This window comes from Euleptes europaea, chromosome 2, assembly GCF_029931775.1.
Source record: "Euleptes europaea isolate rEulEur1 chromosome 2, rEulEur1.hap1, whole genome shotgun sequence".
In the NCBI taxonomy this organism is placed as follows: domain Eukaryota; kingdom Metazoa; phylum Chordata; class Lepidosauria; order Squamata; family Sphaerodactylidae; genus Euleptes; species Euleptes europaea.
In genome coordinates this window covers 24,917,296-24,938,224 of record NC_079313.1, presented here as the reverse complement: position 1 = coordinate 24,938,224, position 20,929 = coordinate 24,917,296, and the positions used below count along the sequence as shown (strand labels likewise).

At 46.4% G+C, this 20,929-nt stretch overlaps 1 protein-coding gene across 1 annotated transcript in view; it reads right to left on the bottom strand.

Moving 5' to 3' along the window:
* The window catches only part of TNR (tenascin R), a 105,295-nt gene that overhangs the window by 76,756 nt on the left and 7,610 nt on the right, over window positions 1-20,929 (bottom strand). The window contains exons 3-4 of the mRNA XM_056844148.1: window positions 11,562-11,825; window positions 4,906-5,021 (exon numbers count right to left, since the gene is read on the bottom strand). Coding sequence (XP_056700126.1) covers window positions 4,906-5,021; window positions 11,562-11,825 — 380 coding nt within the window. The remainder of the gene's footprint in view (window positions 1-4,905; window positions 5,022-11,561; window positions 11,826-20,929) is intronic.

The following is a 20,929-nucleotide window of genomic DNA, read 5'->3' as shown; positions in this document are numbered from 1 at the left end:
TTTGCACGGATGGTATGCAGTATTAAGGCAAGGCTCGTCAAGACGTATCATAACTTCCCATTTGCATGCAGAATGTATACCTATATAATGTATGGGATTACGTAAAATGTAAAATGTGCACAAATGTAAAATGAGAGCTGGAGTAGTGTAGTGGTATGCGTGAGGACTGGGAATCAAATCCTTAGTGTGCAAAGTTTGCTGGGAGACACAAATCCTTAGTGTGCAAACTTTGCTGGGAGACTGGGCCAGTCATACCTCTTTCAGCCTAACTGACCACCCAGAGTTGCTGCTGAAATGGAGGAGGGGAGAACAGTGTTGATACGAATACATGAAGCTATCTTATAATGAGTAAGCCCCTGGGTGTATCTAGGTCAGTCATTTGCTCTTGTTAGCAGTGGCTCCTCTTGGCCTCCGGCAGAGATCTTTCACATCACCTACTACTTCATTCTGATTACTGACATTGACGAATCAGAGGCACAAGTAATTCTGCCATTGGCTATTCAAGTTAATTATGTAACATCCAAATTGGCCTTCCCAATATTTTATTTATTTATTTACAAAATTTATACCCCTCCTTTCTGCACTCATCAGGGCCATCGAGGCAGCTAACAGAACAAACACACAGTAAAAGCACACCATAAAAATAATTAAAACCAACAAAAACACACATAAGTAGAACAATTAAAACCACAGGTAAAATACACATACAAAAACCTAAAAACATCATAGAGCAGAAAGAAGGGATCACTGAGGGAACACCAGGCGAAACAAAAAAGTCTTCACCTGCTGGTGGAAGATGGCAACAGATACAGACAGATGACTCTCCCTGGGCAGAGAGTTCCAGAGGCTTGGTGCCATGACTGAGAAGGCCCTCTCCATGGTTGCCACCTGCCTGTTCTCAGAAAGTGGGGGCACCCGAAGCAGGGCCTTGGAAGATGACTGTAGTGGTCTGGCAGGTTTGCCAGGGTGTAGTCGGTCCCTCAGGTATGCGGGTCCCAAGCCATATAGGGCTTTAAAGGTCAACACTAGCACTTTCAATTGTGCCCTGGAAACAGACTGGAAGCCAGTGTAATGGCTAGGGTGGCCAGCCTCCAGGTAGTGGTTGGAGATCACCCGCTGTTACAACTGATATCCAGGTGACAGAGACCAGTTCCCCTGGAGAAAATGGCAGCTTTGGCCACTGGACTCTATGGCATTGAAGTCCCTCCCCTCCCCAAACCCCTCCCTCCTCAGGCTCCATCCCCAAATCTCCAGGTAATTCCCAACCCAGAGCTGGCAACCCTAGTAATGTCCAAGACTGAAGTCGTATGGTCCCTCTCCAGTCAACATCCTAACTGTAGCATTCTCCATGAGCTGAAATTTTGGAACAGTTTTAGAGGGCAGCTCCAGTAGCCTAGATGTAACCAGGGTATGCGCCACAGTGGCCAGAACCTTTCTGTTCAGGAAAGGCCGCAGCCAGCTAACCAGTTGAAGCTAGCAAAAGGCAGTCTTGGCCACAGCTGCCATTTACTTATCCAGCAGTAGGCCTGGGTCCAAGAGCATCCCTGAACTACAGACCTGTCCCTTCAAGGGGAGTGCAACCCCCATCTAGAATGGGTGTCACTTTAAACCCTGGGCCAGCCCTTCCGTTCACCTGTAGTACTTCCATCTTGCTGGGATTAGCCAGCATCCATTGAACACATGAACACATGAAGCTGCCTTATACTGAATCAGACCCTTGGTCCATCAAAGTCAGTATTGTCTGCTAGGACCAGCAGTGGCTCTCCAGGGTCCCAGGCAGAGGTCTTTCCCATCACCTTCTTGCCTAGTCCCTTTAACTTGAGATGCCATGGATTGAATGTGGGAACTTGTGCATGCCAAGCAGATGCTCTACCACTGAGCCTCAGCCCCTCCCCATTCCAAAGCTACCTCCAGAAACTTGTTCAAGGCAGGGCTAGTTCCAGTTTTTTGGGGGTCCCTGAGCAGACAGTTGCCCCCTCCTCTGCCCATGACCAGGCTCTCATGCCATCCTTCCCTCCTGCCCACTTGCATGTGTTCCACCTGCTTGTGCATCCTTTGCTTATCTGCCTAAAAGCCCTCCCATGGTCCATGCTCACAGGTTAGGGTTGCCAGGTCCCTCTTCATCATTGGCGGAAGGTTTTTGGGGTGGAGCCTGAGGAGAGTGGGGTTTGGGGAAGGAAGGGACTACAATGCCATAGAGTCCAATTGCCAAAGCAGCCATTTTCTCCAGGTGAACTGAACTCTATTGGCTGGAGATTAGTTGTAATAGTGGGAGATCTCCAGCTAGTACCTGGAGGTTGGCAACCCTATCACAGCTGCCTGCAGCTCTTTCCCCAGTGGCACCAGGTGATTTGCACAGCAGGGAGCATGGGTGCTGGAGTGAGAACAAGTGAGTAGGCAGGGGATGCTGGCAGCAGTGCTCCCTGGCAGAAACCCAGAGCTCTGGCAGCTCCCTCAATTCAGGGTCTGCTGATGCCGGCCCTGCTTCAGGGTTTCTGTAACCTCTCTGGGATCAGCCAGAAGAGTGAGAAAGAGCTGAGTGACATTCACATATTGGTAACAAACCAGCCCCAATCTCCAGATGACCTTACCCAGGGGGTTGATGTAGATGTTGAAAAACACAGGAGAAAAGATGGAGCCTGGAGGAAACCCACAGGCCAAAAGTCAAGCTGTATTCCCCCAGCACCACTTTCTGAAACCTACCCTCCAGCTAGGTTTGGAACTATTGCAAAATGGTGCCACCCAGTCCCAACCTGCAAGGGCAGTCCACAAGTATACCATGATCAATGGTATCCTTCCCTAGATTTAACACCCACTGGCTATCCATCTACCACTTCACACTTAAAAAGGGGAAATGAAATTTTATTTTTCCTTGACGCTATAAAGAGAAAAGTCACGCAATTGACCAATCTATTTGACAGTAGATAATGCAGTATCCGCTTCTCAGAAAGTGTCTTTAGCTGTTTTATCCAGGGAGTGATATATTTATTTCCTGCAATATTATTTTGTGGACATGCTAAAACTATGTGAGCTAGGGAGTCTATTTGATCTGGGCAAAATGGGCAGATCAGTGGTATCAAAAGACCCTCAGAGATCCAGAAGAATAAAGAGTTACACTTCCTCTGTCCATCTCCTGGCACACATCATCCTACAGGGTGACCAAGGCTGTTTCAGTCCCATAACCAGGCCTAAACTCAGATGGGAAGGGATCCAAACAATCTGCTTCATCCAAGAATGCTTGAAGTTGTCCCGTCCCCATCTGTTCAATCACCTTGTTCAAGAATGGGACATTTTAGACTGGTCTGTAGCTACTGAAATCTCCTGGGTCCAGGGTAGGCTTCTTTAATATTGGACATAACACAACTTGTTCCAAAGCTGGGGCGACCACCCCCTCTTTCAAGGAGGTAATAACTACCTCTTGGACCCAGTCAGCCACCACCACTGGCAGATTTAAGTACCCAGGAAGGGCAAGGGTCATATAAGCAAGGACCCTGCCCACATTTTCAGACAGCATAAACTGAAAATTATCCCAAACCATCTGACCTTGTCAATGCTACAGAGTTGCCAACTCTCATTTGGGAAATACCTGGAGATTTTGGGGGGTGGCGCCTAGGAAGGGCAGAGCTTGGAGACAGGGACATAATGCCATGGACTCCATCCTCCAAAGCAGCCATTTTCTCCAGGGGAACTGATCTGTGTAATCTGGAAATCAGTAGTAATCCTGGAAGATCTCCAGCCTCCACCTGGAGGTTAGCAACCCTACTTATGTAGAGTCCAAGTGTGACAGATAAGGGGTTAAGCCAGAGAGCTGACACTCTGAGCTGAGAGAGACAGGGGAAGGATTCGAAGTTTGGGACCCAACCTGACAGGAGGGCTGTGATAGGATTAGAAGCTTGGAACCAGCCTGAGAGGAGGCTGAGAAAGTAGTGGAAGCTTGAGACCAGCCAGAGAGGAGGCTGTGATAGATTCAGAGCTTGGTAGCAAGACCGAGCGGAAGCCGGACTATACTCTGTGAACCTGAGGGTTCAGTGAAAGCCAAAGCTATTGTCACACACAACCTGTGGGAGTGACAGGAGTGAGAATTGGGTTAGAGAGGGACCATTCTCAGGTCACAAAGGGGAATTAGTCTCTGAGGTGGAGCTATTCCAGTAGCAGGAAGGTGTGGAGGATTACAGCCACTAAGGTGGGGTAGTCAGAGAGAGAGCTAGGCTGGGGACAGAGTTTTGAGAGTCTGAAGCTGAATGACCGACTGAGAGTCTGAATGTCTGAATAGTAGTTCTAAGGGATAAAACTAAAGCTGAAGCTGAATGTGTATAATAGTTCTGAGAGATAGAACTAAATTTGAAACTGAGAACTGAAGTAACTTGAGTAAAGGGAACATCTAAGCGATTTCTCTGAAGCAATCTTGCTTGTATCAATCTAACTCTGAGTTTTCCCTCCAGAATATTCTGCCTTTTCTTAAAAACCAATCTCTGGGAATTCTCTTTAATAAACTTCCCTGTTTTTCTCTGTTTAAGTTGAAAAGCCTCTTGTCTCCCATTTCTCACTGAGGTAAATACGGGTGTGGGACTGGAGGAGAAGAAGAAATAATTCTCCTCACAAATATACTCAGGCCAACGCCTTTTCCCCTCAGCATATACGGCCGGACTGAGCAAGAGTGGGATATTGAAGTGGTTGGAAGGGGGGTGCGTCATACCAAGTCATTATGGAGGCAAGAGACTTTACCTGTGGAGGGTTGAGCAAAACGGACACATATTTAAGACAGGCAGGAACAATATTGCAGAATACTGACCAAGGCAGCCTTCCCGTACATTTATACACCCAACCGAAACCACTGTCCATTTCTTACTTAAGCCCCACCTGATGGGTAAGGCAGAAAGGATCTGCTTTGAATGATGCCATTACCTTGGGGATGAAGCTGATCTCCCAACCGTCAAATGAGAAGGAGAAGGGCTCCCACTGCATCTCTACAGTGGTCTCTGTGATGGTTTTGAACTGCAGACCTTGTGGGGTGGAGAGTTCTGGAACACGGAGACACAAACGAGAAAAAGAAATTACATGGCTAGTGGCACCGTGAACGTTTGATAACCCAGTCCCCCAGTTCCAGCCATCCACGTATAATTCATTTCCTTTTCCAAAGGGCCACGAATGGGGAAAACAGAGTTGCGCTTACCCGTACCTGTTGTTCCTCGAGTGGTCTTCTGTGCAGGCATACATGGGCACTGCGCTCGCACAGGCCAGCTGCGGAGAAGAATCTCGCAAGCTTTTAGCAAGGTCTGTCACCCTTGTCTCCAGCCCGTGCCTGGGCAAATGGCTCTTTTTGCCAAAATGGGCACATGACGAAAGGGAGGGGGGATGCTCTTCCCTCCGTTCTCCCTTCACCACCTTGGAGAAACCCGAATGTGGAGCTCCAAGCAGCCCACAGCGGGGAAGGAGGGAGGACTGTGTTGCCTACACAAAAGACCACTCGATGAACAACAGTTACAGGTAAGTGCAGCTCTGTTTTCATCTTCGTGGCTTCTGTGCAGCCCCACATGGGAAAGTGGCAAGCTCACTGACCACAAACAAACACTTTATTACAGCCTTGCCAGAAAAATACATATGGTTAGATCAATGGGCAAATATACTCGCTCACTTACCAAGGAGGTCGGTTTGAGGCTGCGAAGAATATCCCAGCGACCTCGAACAATTCCTCCCTGAGGAAATTTTTACAAAGCTCACTGAAATGTATCCTCCACGGCAGCGACAAGAGAGCTGAGGGAAGAGCGCTCCCTCTCCCCTCCGCCACATGCCCATTTTGGTGGGAAAAGCCATTTGCTCAGGCACAGGCCTGAGGGGAGTAAAGCATTCTTATAGCGACAGATTTCGCTAGAAGCTTGTTAGACTCTTCGCTGCAAAAAGCGCAGTTCCCGTGTGGGGCTGCACAGAAGCCGTGAAGATGAAGAGAGTCAGTGCAATGAGCAAACTCATGATACCTACTGCTGGGTAAATTGGGTGTGCCTAACAATCCACTCCTATGCAGAGTTATACCCTTCTAAGATCACTAACCTAGATCCGTGTAACTTTGCTTAGGCAGATGTTACTTCACTTGGGAGGGAGATAAGCCTGCACGGTATAGTCTGATCTTATCAGATCTCAGAAGCTAAGTAGGGTCAGTACTTGCACGGGAGACCGCCGAGGAAGGCTCTGCAGAGGAAGGCAATTGCAAGCCACCTCTGCTTCTCACTAGGCTTGAGAGCCCCTTGCTGGGGTTGCCGTAAGCCAGTTGCGACTTGATGGTACTCTGCTTGCTATCGCACTGTAAGGGCTGGGGGTTCTCTTGTCTTTAGAGACAATGTAAATGCCACTGGTACAGTGCCCGTCAACTGCACAAACGGCTGGACCTGGGTTGCTGGTGTTCTGCTTCACCAGCTCACCCCATTACACCAAATTAGCAGCAATTCTTAAGCCACCACAGCAATGAAGGCATAGCCGGGCTCATCTCGCTACACTTCTGGGGAGCTGGATTGAGTTCTGCAATGTCAACTGTTCTTCACGAAAGGAACCTGGAGATTTCTCAAACATTACTTTGCGACAAAGCCAGGTTTCCTGCTGAAAGTACCTTGGGATAGGGTTACCAGCTCTGGGATGGGCAATACCTGGAGATTTTGGGGGTGGAGCCTGAGGAGGGTGGGGTTTGAGGAGGGGAGGGATTTCAGTGGGGTATATTGCCATAGACTCCACCTTCCAGAGCGGCCATTTTCTCCATGGGAACTGATCTCTATCACCTGGAGATCAGTTGTAATAGTGGGGGATCTCCATCTACCACCTGGCGGTTGGCAACTCTACCTTGGGATGGTGCCACCACAGCTCATCCTGCCTCCCTCATGAGTGTAGTACGCCCGTGTTTGCAAACACAGCCCCACCTACCTCACAGGGTGTCTATCGTGGGGTTTGTCCCTGCTTGTTGTTTGTTCTTTAGATTGTCGAGGGTTCCTTAAAAGCATGGCTTCTTGCCTCAGTGCAATTGAGGAGACTGAATAGGCATCAGCAGAGATCTCCTCCTTCCTGTTTTGCATGGGTGTTCTAATGGAATAATAAGAGCATGTGGGGAATTCTCAAGTGCAAGCCAAAGCATCATGGAGAGCCATAGGCCTCTGTGCACAAGTGCCTCTGTTCCTTCCACCTCCTCTGTAGTTCACCAAGTTGAAGGCCGGTTTCAATTACCGAGATATTTTGAAGCCTGCTGACTCAGAGTTCCTGTCCTAAATCACCACTGTTTCTTTGCACAGATCAAGCATGCCAGCTTAGTGTCTCCTGCATTTCAAGTGGCCCTCGTGGCTGTGCCCATAACCATCGCTTGATGTGTGCCGACAATAGCAGGTGATTAGGGGATGGATCTCAAGCATTCGTTCTGCTAGAGCAGCACTTTCCTCTGGCCCAAGGAGCCTTCCCCGATACAAGAGACTCAGGGCTGCTTACAGCAAGAGAAGAAGGAGAGTTGGTTTTTATATGCCGACTTTCTCTATCACTTAAGGAAGAATCAAACCAGCTTACAATCACCTTCCCCTCCCCACGACAGACACCCTGTGAGGTAGGTGGGGCTGAGAGAGCTGTGACTAGCCCAAAATCACCCGGCTGGCTTGGTGTGTAAGAGTGGGGAAACAAATCCAGTTCACCAGATTAGCCTCCGCAACTCATGCGGAGGAGGAATCAAACCCGGTTCTCCAGATCAGAGTCCACAGCTCCAAACCACCACTCTTAACCACTACACCACGCTGGCTCCTTGCGCTAGAGGAAAGAGCCAATGTTAGCAAGAACAGATCCACAGGATCCAACCCAATCCTTTGTCTGCCAATTCCTGCATTACAAACTGTTGTTAAGGAAATGAGAGCAGGCTAAGTCTTCCCCCTCCCCCCAGCTAGTTGTGCTCGCAATGAATTCTGATCTTCACCTGCCTTTGCATACCCATATTCATAAGCATGCAGCCGTATACATGTGGAGAAATGATGAACAAGGGCTCTCACCTGATTATTGGCAATGCAGGTGAGGGGCTGACAGAAAGCATCCCCAATGCTTGGGGTTGAGGAACTTCCTTACCGGCAGACCCTCCTGAGCCAGAGACAGACCTATGGGCAGAAGCCAATCACTAGCAGCAGTAGGGTTGCCAATTCTGGGTTGAGAAATTCCTGGAGATTTGGGGGTGGAGCCTGGGAAAGGTGGAGTTTGGGGAGGGGAGGGACCTCAGGGTGAGAGATTCAAAACGGATAAAAGGAAGTTTTAATTAAATTGAAGTTTTAATTCTACCACATAATTAAATGGTAGAACTCCCTGCCCCAGGATGTGGTGATGGCTGCCAACTTGGAAGGCTTTAAGAAGAGAGTGGACATGTTCACGGAGGATAAGGCTATCCATGGCGATTAGTCAAAATGGGTACTAGTCATGATGTATACCTGTTCTCTCCAGTATCAATGGAGCATGCCTATTATACTAGGTGCTGTGGAACACAGGCAGGACGGTGCTGCTGCAGTCGTCTTGTTTGGGGGCTTCTTAGAGGCACCTGGTTGGCCACTGTGTGAACAGTCTGCTGGGCTAGATGGGCCTTGGTCTGATCCAGCATGGCTTTTCTTATGGTCTTATGTCCTTAGTAGGATCTAATGCCATAGTATCTACCTTCCCAAGCAGTGATTTTCTGCAGGGGACTGTTCTCTGTAGTCTGGGGATCAGTTATAATTCTGGGAGATCTCCAGGCCCCACCTGGAGGTTGGCAATATCACGGAAGCCAGCGGGTTATCAGTTGGTCCAAAACAATTCACCAGACTCCAGCTACTATAAAAGTGCTTAGTTTATTTTCAGTGTTTAAAACCACACTCACTCCCGACAATAGCTTCCCGACCACCAATACATCCAGCATATACTCCAACACTGAGCTTTACATTCTACTTATATACATTTCTACCCCCAGATATCTATCAGGCCACCTGCTGTTACACCCACAGCGTTACATCATTCTACTGGCCATATCTGGTTTACTCCAGTTCATACTGCTGCTTCCAGGCTCTTGCAGCCTCTTGCATCAGCCCAGATCCTGCTGATCTGACAGGTATTTGACAGCTCTTACTGACCAGCTGTCTGTCACAATATTATGACATGCTTGTATTTCTGACAGGCAACACTATTCAGTGGGGATTCAGCAGTGAGTGTCCCCTAAATGCTCTGGGGTGGGGCCTGATGCCAGAGAGCCACATGAATTGCTTCAGACAGGGCAAGAGAACAGAGAGGGCAGGAAAAGGAAAGAAGGAGTGGAGTTAAGGGCGTTGGCCAGTAGGAGATGGGGAGAATATGAAAGGAAGGGGAAGTATGAGAGAAGGGTCGCAGAGAATAGCAATAAGAAGATGCAAAGGAGAAGAGGATAGGTGGCAAATCAAAGCCCTATTCACCCATTAAGGTAAACATGAGTGAATCTGTTTGTAAGAAAGATTCAATGTGTGTTCCCTTTTAAAATAAAACCAGGGTTGCTAACCTCCAGGTACTAGCTGGTAATCTCCTGCTATTACAACTGATCTCCAGTCGATAGAAATCAGTTCACCTGGAGAAAATGGCCGCTTTGGCAATTGGACTCTATGGCGTTGAAGTCCCTCCCCGAAGCCTGCCCTCCTCAGGCTCCACCCCAAAAACCTCCTGCTGGTGGTGAAGAGGGACCTGGCAACCCTGACGAGTATCCATAGAAATATGGGGATTAAATCGCATGTGCAGTTATACATGCATTGAATGTAAGGAAAGAATCCCTCAACGAGCATACCAAGATAAATCAAGTGCGCAATGTACATGCACTGGATGTGCATTCACTGTAACATGCGCATAGGGCATGAGAAGGGAAGACTGGAAAAGAGCCCAGCTTAAGGCTAAGGGCTATAGCAGACCAGGCTCCAAATGAACAGCAAAATCAACTGTCAGAGAAGAACAGCTGTGTACCTGTGTGTTTGTGTGTGTGTGTGTGTGTGTGTGTGTGTGTGTGGGTCTGTTTTCAGAGATGAAACTTCCTTCTAATGCTGGGCGGGGGGGGGGGGGATCTGCCCGCACCGTGGGCCCCACACCACCGGTATGTGGGGGTTATCCCGGAAGTGCTGGTGACCCTCTAGCAATTTCTCCCCAAACTCTATGGTTTCCACAGAGTTTTCAGAGGGGAATTGCTAGGTCACCCCGCACATGCATGTCACTTCCAGGGTAAACCAGGAGCGGCTCCTAATGGCTGCATGGATTAGGCTCCCGCTGGAGCGCAGGTAGGTCCTGGCAACCCTAATAATGACCTTAGGTCCGTATTTATTACACGTATACTCCCAAAAACCCTGGAAAGATAGGAGGAAGTATGCCTCCTTTCTTCTGGGAGACCTTCAATCTGAATCATCAGATATAGTTACTAGATTCAGCGCAGCTGCCAGACTCTACCGAGATCCAGTATAGATGCAATGACATGTATTTGCTTTTTTCATATATATTTTAATGGAAGATTGTATATATGTTATTGTTGCTACTCTGTTCAAGTATGTTTTACTTCGCTGGCTTATGATTGTAATAAATGGTTGCTTGATTGACTGACTGAGCAGAAACCTCCCCCATCTTGTGATGTCTCAACTCTCCTCTTTGTGGAGATGAAGACATTCCTTCCTGGAAGCAGCAAGCATGGCTGCTGGACAGGGCAGGGTCTGGTCACCATGGAAGGGGGGGGGCGTGGAGCCAGCGAAATCATGTAATTTGCTTTTATATAACATTTTCATTTGGGTCCGGGCAGTGTCAGGGGATCTTTGTGTGGGGGCTGCCACTCTGCCAAGGACCATATTTGTGGTAGAAAACTCCTTGCAACCCAGATACATACATACATTCAATTTCCCCAGAATTATGAGAAGGCTAAACCCTTTGTGGGTCCCATCATACAGGTTCTGTTACTCTGGGATTTTAGGGAAGCAGCTCACAGCAGATATACTGCACTTCCACAACTAACTCAGTGGAATGGGAAGCAAAACGGTGACATGGAGGGGAAACGGTGTGTGTGTGTATGTGTGTGTGTGTGTGTGTGTGAGAGAGAGAGAGAGAGAGAGAGAGAGATGCATTTCATTAACATGAAACCCCTGCCGTTGTTTCACCCGATCAGGGACTTCCAAATTAGATTTTGCTAAAGTTTGCTGGCAACTGACTCTAATCCGCCAAAGTCCGTTAGCTGCCTTTGCAGCCCCAAGAACTGAAGTGCTTACACTGCTTTTGTGGTTTGCTGTGTATTGCTTTTCTTACTAAATCAGAGGAGGTGAAGGCAGGGGCGCCAGGTAGGCACTTCCTCCTCATTCCCTGTGTTATAGACCGTATCTGATTATTTCCCAGGGACACTTCTATTTATGGTTATTATGATAATAAATACAATGGCAACAGATGCTCTTAAAACACACTGTTCTGGCTTTTTCACCCTTGATGTATGCAAGAGCAGCCAGCTCTTTGAGCCACCGTGAATCCTGTTTCCTTCCCGTCCCCTTGAGATTCCTCCCACTTCCGAAACCTGAAACGAGTCAGAGGAATCACGCGATACTTACGGGTGGCAACCTTGGCACCGACCGGGGCACTGAGCACGTCACTGATGACAGCGTAGACGCTGATGTTGTATGTGAGGCCCGGCTCCAGCTCCTTGATGGTGACGGAGCTCCAGTCCCCAGGCACCCGTTGCTGGAGCTGCGAGCCTCCTGGCACTGCGGGCTGGTAGGAGATGACATATTCCGTCACAGCCATTGGCCCATCCCATTCCAAGTCAATCGACCTGTCGCTGATCGCGGCCACTCGCAGGCTCTCTGGTGGGGCAACTACAGGGAGAAGCAAGATCTGTTGCATTATCAAAGGTGACCGGCCAACCTCCTTAAGGGGAACTATGTCCTTGAGGTGTAATCCTAGATAGAATTACAAACAAAGCAAGTTTGGCTGTATTCAGTAAGACGTGCTTCCAAACAAGGGGGCATCAGATTTTGCTGGATGGGCTGTTTCAAGGATGACACAGAAGCCAATGGGGTTTTGCTCCAAGTGTACATTCAGAAGGGAACCATAGTCAATGATCCCAGTCCCTGACTGGTATGTTTGTGATAAGGGATCATAATGCACATGTTTGCAATAAAGGATCATTTTCAACTTTTAATCTATGCTTTTTTGGACTTGAAAACCCTTAATTCAATTCCAAGGGATCCTCAGGTCCCATATGAATTATGCAGAAATATGTCATATGAATTATTCAGAAAAATCTGTAAAGAATGTATACACCTTTACTAGGGTTGCCAACCTCCAGGTACTTGAAAAAAATAAACAGCACCACAGCTCAAGCAATTAATGAAATACAATGCAATTTTACAATTCTTTAAAAATTATACTGGAATGAACATACATTCAAATGCAGAGAGACAAATTCCATACAAAATATAACAAAAATAAGGCTTGAAAAAAGCAGCAGCCTAGTATCAAATAGGAGAGTTCAACAAAAAACTGGTTAATGTTCACCAAAAATTCTCCTGGTAACAGCAGTTGCTTTTCAGTCTTCAAAACATAACAATAAATCCCAGGACTCCTAATTCAGTCGTAGAAAGTCCATGCGAAATAAATTATAACAAACGACAAAACGCCACTTCCGGAGTCTGTGTACGTTTCGCAAACTTGCTTCATCAGTTGTACATTTGTATGTTTAAAGGCAATATTCCTACGGGTACATAGACCTCTGAAAGAAAAATGTTACATCAAAGAAACAACAATCACAAAAGGAGCCCAATGTTTGTAATCTAGATAAGGAGAAAATCATAGGTTTCAGCTTACCAATATTATGACCAGCGACCCTCACGGGTATCAAACTTAACTCTGAAGGCTGGTAATGCGGTAATTCTACTCCTTCATTTTAACAAGTGTTCTAGCCCAATCAGCTGAAGAGAATCATGTACTTACAGGAAGGTAGACAGATCGAACTCATTGTTCAATCCTGAGGGGGACAGCGTTTTAAAGAGATAGATGTATCTTAATTCTTGTTGATGCAATATTTTCATGATATTCTCCTGATGGTATCGTCTAGGTCGGTACTGCCACAAGGCAAAAAAACGAATGTCATTTTCAGAATGACCAAATTTTAAATAATGTTCAGTGAGCGGAGCCTCCATTATTTTTGAGCGGATCCTTGTTCGATGCTCACTAATACGTATTTTTAATTGGCGTGACGTAGAACCCACGTACATTTTTGAACACGGGCAAAGAACGGCATAAACAACGTTTTTTGACAGGCAATTTGTAAAATTTTGAAGAGTGAATTTAAAATTATATTGTGAGGCGCTTATTTCCTTAATAGGAAGACTCAGTGGGCATAAAGCGCATGCACCACATCTGAAATGACCCCGGATGTTAACCCTTGATTTGTCGGCTAGCCTGTCTGTCCTAACAAGATAATTCCGTAAAGACTTGGTTTTTCTCAGGCCAAATGTAGGCAATCCTGTACAGCCCGGAATACTGTCCAAAATATGCCAATGACGGCGGACAATTCGTTGTATTTCATGTGTGAGGTGGTTAAACTGCAAAGATGCAAAAATACCGGTAGATCTCATATTTTCTTTATCCAGTGGCCGAAGTAATAATTCTCTTTGTTGGTTTTCCACTTTACAAACAGCCGTGGAAATTGTAGCCTCATCATATCCTCTTTGTTTGAGGTTAGAACACAAGTCCTGTGCAGCTGCATGAAAATCATGCGGATCAGTCGCATTCCTTTTCAGCCTAAGTAGTTGGCTATAAGGTAGATTACGCCGCAAATGCAGCGGATGACAAGAGGTGAAATGGAGACCTGCTCCAACGTCAGTAGGCTTCCTGTATGGTTTAACTGCAATAGTGTCTGTATAGGTCCTAAAGACCATCAGATCTAGAAAAGAAATGGTCTGTGCATTACAATTCCCTGTGAATTTGAGACTGGGATCCATCAAGTTAAGATTGAGCAACAAAATACTATAGGCTTCCACAGAGTCTATTACACAAAATAAATCATCAATGAACCTAAAATAATATAATACATGATCCTGGAAGATTGTATCTTTGAACAAAAAATCTTTTTCAAAGGAAATCATGTAGGTATTTGCCACAGACGGGGCGCAAGCAGCGCCCATGGCTACCCCCCGGATCTGGAGATAGAACTGATCATGGTATCTGAAAATGTTGTTCTCGAAAATAATATCAACTAAACTTAACAAAAAATGTGTGGGAACACTCTGATCCAATCTACTGTCAAAAAGTTTCTCAATGATGTTCCAAGCCTGCTCAAGGGGAATATACGTGGGTTCTACGTCACGCCAATTAAAAATATGTATTAGTGAGCATCGAACGAGGATCTGCTCAAAAATAATGGAGGTTCCGCTCACTGAACATTATTTAAGAGTTAAGTTTGATACCCGTGAGGGTCGCTGGTCATAATATTGGTAAGCTGAAACCTATGATTTTCTCCTTATCTAGATTACAAACATTGGGCTCCTTTTGTGATTGTTGTTTCTTTGATGTAACATTTTTCATTCAGAGGTCTTTGTACCCGTAGGAATATTGCCTTTAAACATACAAATGTACAACTGATGAAGCAAGTTTGCGAAACGTACACAGACTCCGGAAGTGGCGTTTTGTCGTTTGTTATAATTTATTTCGTATGGACTTTCTATGACTGAATTAGGAGTCCTGGGATTTATTGTTATGTTTTGAAGACTGAAAAGCAACTGCTGTTACCAGGAGAATTTTTGGTGAACATTAACCAGTTTTTTGTTGAACTCTCCTATTTGATACTAGGCTGCTGCTTTTTTCAAGCCTTATTTCTGTTATATTTTGTATGGAATTTGTCTCTCTGCATTTGAATGTATGTTCATTCCAGTATAATTTTTAAAGAATTGTAAAATTGCATTGCATTTCATTAATTGCTTGAGCTGTGGTGCTGTTTATTTTTTTCAACTAACGTTATTCAGCATACGTATCAATTGTTTAGTATAACCTCCAGGTACTAGCTGGAGAGCTCCTGCTGTTACAACTGATCTCTAGCCGACAGAGAGCAGTTAACCTGGAGAAAATGGCTGCTTTGGCAATTGGAATCTATGGCATTGAAATAGGGTTGCCAGGTCCATCTTCGCAACCAGCAGGAGGTTTTTGGGGTGGAGCCTGAGGAGGCCGGGGTTTGGGGAGGGGAGGAACTTTAATGCCATAGAGTCCAATTGCCAAAAGGGCCATTTTATCCAGGTGAACTGATCTCTATTGGTTGGAGATCAGTTGTAACAGCAGTAGGTCTCCAGCTAGTATCTGGAGGTTGCCCCCCCTACAGTGAAGTCCCCCAGCTCCCTAAACCCTGCCCTCCTCAGGCCCCACCCCAAAAATCTCCAGGTATTTCCCAACCTGGAGCTTGAAGACACACAAATAAGGCAAATATTGGCTACAGCCACTACAACTTCACAGCATAAGGAATACTTCCTAGAAGAATCATCTCTCCAAGTCTACTCTGGACTATTTAAGACTTCGGATTTAAAACCCCACTACCTGGAGGTTGGCAACCCTAACCTAAGTTGAGGGGAAATCCATGAAAGGCTAGAAAAGAAATGCTGGGAAATGCTGGGAACTGGATTAGGGTGGGGTGGTTATGAAGACTTGTGCTGTTGAACATGCTAATGCTTGTTTAGCATACTGTGTATTGTACAGAAAATAGGGATGGGTGAAATTCAGGCTAGCCTAGTAGCCTCAGCCTACCTAGTTATTATCAATTTAATGCTCTAATCTAAGCTATTTAATCTTTTATTCATGTTCAGTTCTCAGTGTTTAACCTTTCCCCCTTTCATTTAATTAATTAGAAATGGGTTTAATCCAGCAGTAATTTCCACTGACAAAAGGGACTTCATTGCCTCCTCCATCCCACTGCAGTCTGAAATGTTCCCCAAAATGCTGTTCCTAAGGGAGGAGTCAGATAGGGTTGCCAGCTCCTGGTTGGGAAATACCTGGAGATTTTGGGGGTGGAGCCTGAGGAGGGTGGGGTTTGGAGAGGGGTGGGACTTCAATGCCATAGAGTCCAATTGTCAAAGCAGCCGTTTTCTCCAGGAGAACTGATCTCTGTCGCCTTGAGAGCAGTTGTAATAGTGGGAGATCTCCAGCCACTACCTGGAAGTTGGCAACCCTAGAGTGAGAGGTCTACAGGGAAGGACTGGAAATGGTGAAAATCCCCCCTTCACTTGGCAAAAATCTTGTTTTAGATCCTACCCAATGTTTAGAAAATTAAATTTCAGTTTATTTTTTTGCTTTGATCAAAAACTGCATATACACACAGAGAGAGTTTTAATACCGCTTAGATTATTCAAATATTACAGCGGCATACTTTCAATGACTCGGTTTTTGACAAAGCTACAGATTCTAGGGCCAGGGTTACAAGGTTGCCACAACATCCCGCTCTGTGGTCCCATCTCCTGCCACCAGTCAACGTGGCAGTGGGCGCAAAACCAGGAACTGAGATGGCATCACTTGACGTGGTGACATCAATTTACATTTCCACACTGAGGGACATTCCGCTTCTCTATGCTCAGCCCTCAAATTTAATGGTTCTCCCGGGGCTACCATTCTGCCCCTCCCTTGCCGCTGTGATTTATTGCACTTCCAATTCCATCCACAAATCAGATAAGATCTTTCTTCTTGCTCCCCCTGTTGGGCTGTCCATCATAATATACACACTACTAAATAGACTGCAGAATTATTGCTTCTGCACCTATTGCTAGCTTTTGTGCTCATGGCATATTGTGTTAATCTGGATTATGACAGACTGATAGCAGTGGCCTCATATAATCTTTGGATGCCTACGGTATTTTGGAGTTAGAACTTTGGTTTTCTCTACCTTTTAAGAGCCCCGTGGCGCAGAGTGGTAAAGCTGCAGTACTGCAGTCCAAACTCTGCTCACAACCTGAGTTCGATCCCAACGGAAGTTGGTTTCAGGTAGCGGGCTCAAGGTTGACTCAGCCTTCCATCCTTCCGAGGTCGGTCAAATGAGTACTCAGCTGGGGGTAAAGGGAAGATGACTGGGGAAGGCACTGGCAAACCACCCCGTAAACAAAGTCTGCCTAGAAAACGTCGGGATGTGACGTCACCCCATGGGTCAGGAATGACCCGGTGCTTGCACAGGGGACCTTTACCTTTACTTTCTCTACCTTTAAGGAGTCACAACCTTACAACCTGGTTTACAACCACCTTCCTCTCCCCACAACAGACACTTTGTGAGGTAGGTGGGACTGAGACAGTTCAGAGAGAGTTGTGACTTGCCCACGGTCACCCAGCTGGCTTCATGTGTAGGAATGGGGAAGCAACCCCGGTTTACTAGATTAGAGTCCGCCGCTCATGTGGAGGAGCGGGGAATCGAACCTGGTTCTCCAGTTTATTGTCCACCGCTCCTAACCACTACACCACACTGTCTCTGCTGCCCAGAATGGTTTGCAATGTTAAATTGGATAGGACAAACGGACACACCACATTAGGGCTCCGAATGGCATGTGTGGTTTTCTCATTTCATTCTCACGGGCAGGTTAGGCTGAGAGAGAGTGACAGGCCCAAGGTTCTCCTGGGGAGTTCTGTGGCAAAGTGGGGATTTTCAAGATTGCTCTAAGCATGGGACACAATTGTTAGAATTTTGGCTTTTCTATGTAGCAGTGTTGTACTGAGGAACTGTAATGACTTATTTAGAGGAATTTAATGCTCCCTCTCCTTAGTCCTGTTTTGAGAAGTGCATTGAAAGTAATCTCTGATCCATGAGTTCAGAATCTCAGGTATATGTGGGAATGCTTATGTACAGAAAAAAACTGAAGTTATAACCTCTGCAGAAGTTAGGAATACCACCACAGAAGACAGTGGTTTCCCTTCTTGTGTTGGAGTGTTTATGAACATTCCAGCTGACCCAAAGTTGGAAAACGCGCAGGTGAGTAAGAGATGGGTCTGGGGACTTTGATGGGGAAGGATGCCACTGAAAGGAAGTAGGTGCTGCTATCTCAACAGTAGTCAATGTTAGACTAAACATGTGACTAGTTGGCTATTAGGGATGTGGGTAGAGTACATTGTGTTTGAGTCATGTAAGTGGAGATGTCAGTGTGGATGTGTGTGTGACAGAGAGAATGTACGTGGAAAAGGTATTACCACCAAAATAAGACACCCATAGTTTACACAAATCTCTCTCTGTGTGTAAAATGCCGTCAAGTCGCAGCCGATTTATGGCGACCCCTTTTTGGGGTTTTCATGGCAAGAGACTAACAGAGGTGGTTTGCCAGTGCCTTCCTCTGCACAGCAACCCTGGACTTCCTTGGTGGTCTCCCATCCAAATACTAACCAGGGCCAACCCTGCTTAGCTTCTGAGATCTGACAAGATCAGGCTAGCCTGGGCAGTCCTGGTCTGGGCACACAAATATCTACCGGTGCTTAAATACTGATGCCTTCCCTTGGTTGCCTTCAGGATATCTGTCCTTATAGTATCTGAAGGCTATGTCATGCTGCTACTTTGTTGGTTCACACAGCTTTTGGGGAGTGCCGCGAAAACAAAACAGGCTGGGGATTACACCCAACTGGCTTCTTGCTATGTTCTGGAGGAATACATACCCATCTTTTCACAGGAAACTTTTAGAAGAAGAAGAAGAAGAGTTGGTTTTTATATGCCGACTTTCTCTACCACTTAAGGGAGAATCAAACCAGCTTGCAAACACCTTCCCTTCCCCTCCCCACAAAAGACACCCTGTGAGGTAGGTGGGGCTGAGAGAATGTGACTCGCCCAAGGTCACCCAGCTGGCTTCATGTGTAGGAGTGAGGAAACAAATCCAGTTCACCAGATTAGTCTCCACCACTCATGTGAAGGAGTGGAGAATCAAACCCGGTTCTCCAGATCAGAGTACAAAGCTCCAAACCACTGCTCTTAACCACTACACCACGCAGGCTCCTACTTGAGTATTAATAATACTTGCATTTATATAGCACTTCCCATTATGTGTTCAAAATTCTTCACACATATTCCTTCAATAATTGTTACAATCTTTATGAAAAGCAGACTAGAAAAATGGACATTCTGCGGCTGAGGCTGAGAGTGGCTAGCCTACAGGCCAAGACAGGATGTCAGTGAGCTCCTGTGCTGTTGATGGCTGGGAGTAGGTTGCCAACTTTTTTGATCTGCAGTAATTATTAGGTGATGTTATTCAGCTCCATGCTTTGAATAGTTTCCACTGCCCGTTTCTGCATACAGGGTGGCCCAAGGTGGCCTGCTGCTGCTTGATGGAGCAGCAAGAACAAATGTGGAAGGAAAACTAGCATCGCACCAATGCTGCAACGTCACTTCCAGTATAGGGTTGCCAAGTACCCGGTGGTGGCGACGGGTAAAATCCCGCCAATCCCCCAGGCTGCCTGCCGACCAGCTGAGGGCCAGCGAGCACTGTGTGCGCACGTCACTTTCGGGTTTATCCGGAAATGACGCGGACGCTCTGGCAACCTTGGCTAAAACTCTATGGAAACCATAGAGTTTTGGCCGAGATCGTGGGGTGCGCACGGGTGCTGCGACAGGCGTGCGCATCGCGCACCTAGGCCGCAGCCCCGCAAAGCTCCCATCAGTGGAGCTACAGAGCCTGGCAAGCCTATTCCAGTATGAACCTAGAAGTGACATCACTGCATCCGGATGACACTCTAGAAGTCACCTGAAACCCTATGGTAAACCATAAAGCTTTGTGTGAATTCTAGAGCATTTCTCCAACATGGTGACATCACAGCATAGAGTTTTACCATAGAGTAAGGTTTTACCAATGACTTTCGGGCAATTCCTAGAGCTACCTGTTGTCACTTCCAGGTAGCTCTAGGAATCACCAAGGACTCTATGGTTAGAACTTCCTGTAAGAAGAAGACCTTATTTTTCTTTTTAATTTTGCTCCCAAGATGCCCCCCACCAATCTCAGCGGTCGGGGAATATCCTGAGAAAAAATGAGCAATCCCAAGCCGTATAGCCCTGATACAAGTTTATTACCATTCCTTTGAAAAATCTCCATTTACAAAAAAGGAAACTAGGCAATAGTTTAGAGTTGCAGAAGAAGAGAGCCTTAAAAAACATGCAGTGTGGAGAATCCAAAGGTGTTACTTTTGGCCAATGCCTTCCTTATTACATTCCAGGGGAGGGTGGGCAATTTACTTAGCAAAGGCATGAAATCATTTCTGGTTAGGCAGATCAGACTCCTTTGTTACTTTGCCTCACCCCTTGTCAAACTCAAGCCTTGTCAAACTCAAGCCTGCTATTGCAAGCAAGAAATGCCAAACAGCCCTTTTAGCCTATTGCTCAAACAGCCTTCTTCAGGTGACACATGTGGAAAAGCACTTTAGATAATGGCCCTGATGCTCCTCTAAAAGACAGGGGGGGAGAGGGAGAGAGCGAGAGAAAGAGTGGTGGGGGGCACTTTGGTATTTGATGGATAGAAAAAATCCCCAGGCAGGCCCTGGTATTTGCTGCTGGTCTTGGTAGGTAGCAACAGGGTGCAATACAATAAATCTCCTGTAGCACACTTAATATAATCAAAAGTTCCCCAAAGGGTATTTCTGTGTCTTATCCATTCAACAGAAAAATCTGTCTGCCTGAGTGTAAATTTGAATCTTTTTTCAGGATCCCCTGTCAGGCTGCTGGCTTTATGCATTTTTGGCAAAACAGGAAAATGGTTTCTGAGAGGCCCCACCTGCAAAATCCTGGAACTTCTAGAAGCAGTAGGTATTTATCATGCATCTTGCCTGGCTTCCTAATAGACTGCGAGGATATCCAGGGCTCTTTCCTAAGGATCTGTTTCTATGACAGGGCTGGTTGCCAACTCTGGCTTGGGAGATTCCAGGAGATTTGGGAGGCTGCGTTTAGGAGGGGGAGTTCAGCAAGGATGTGATGCCATAGAATCCATCC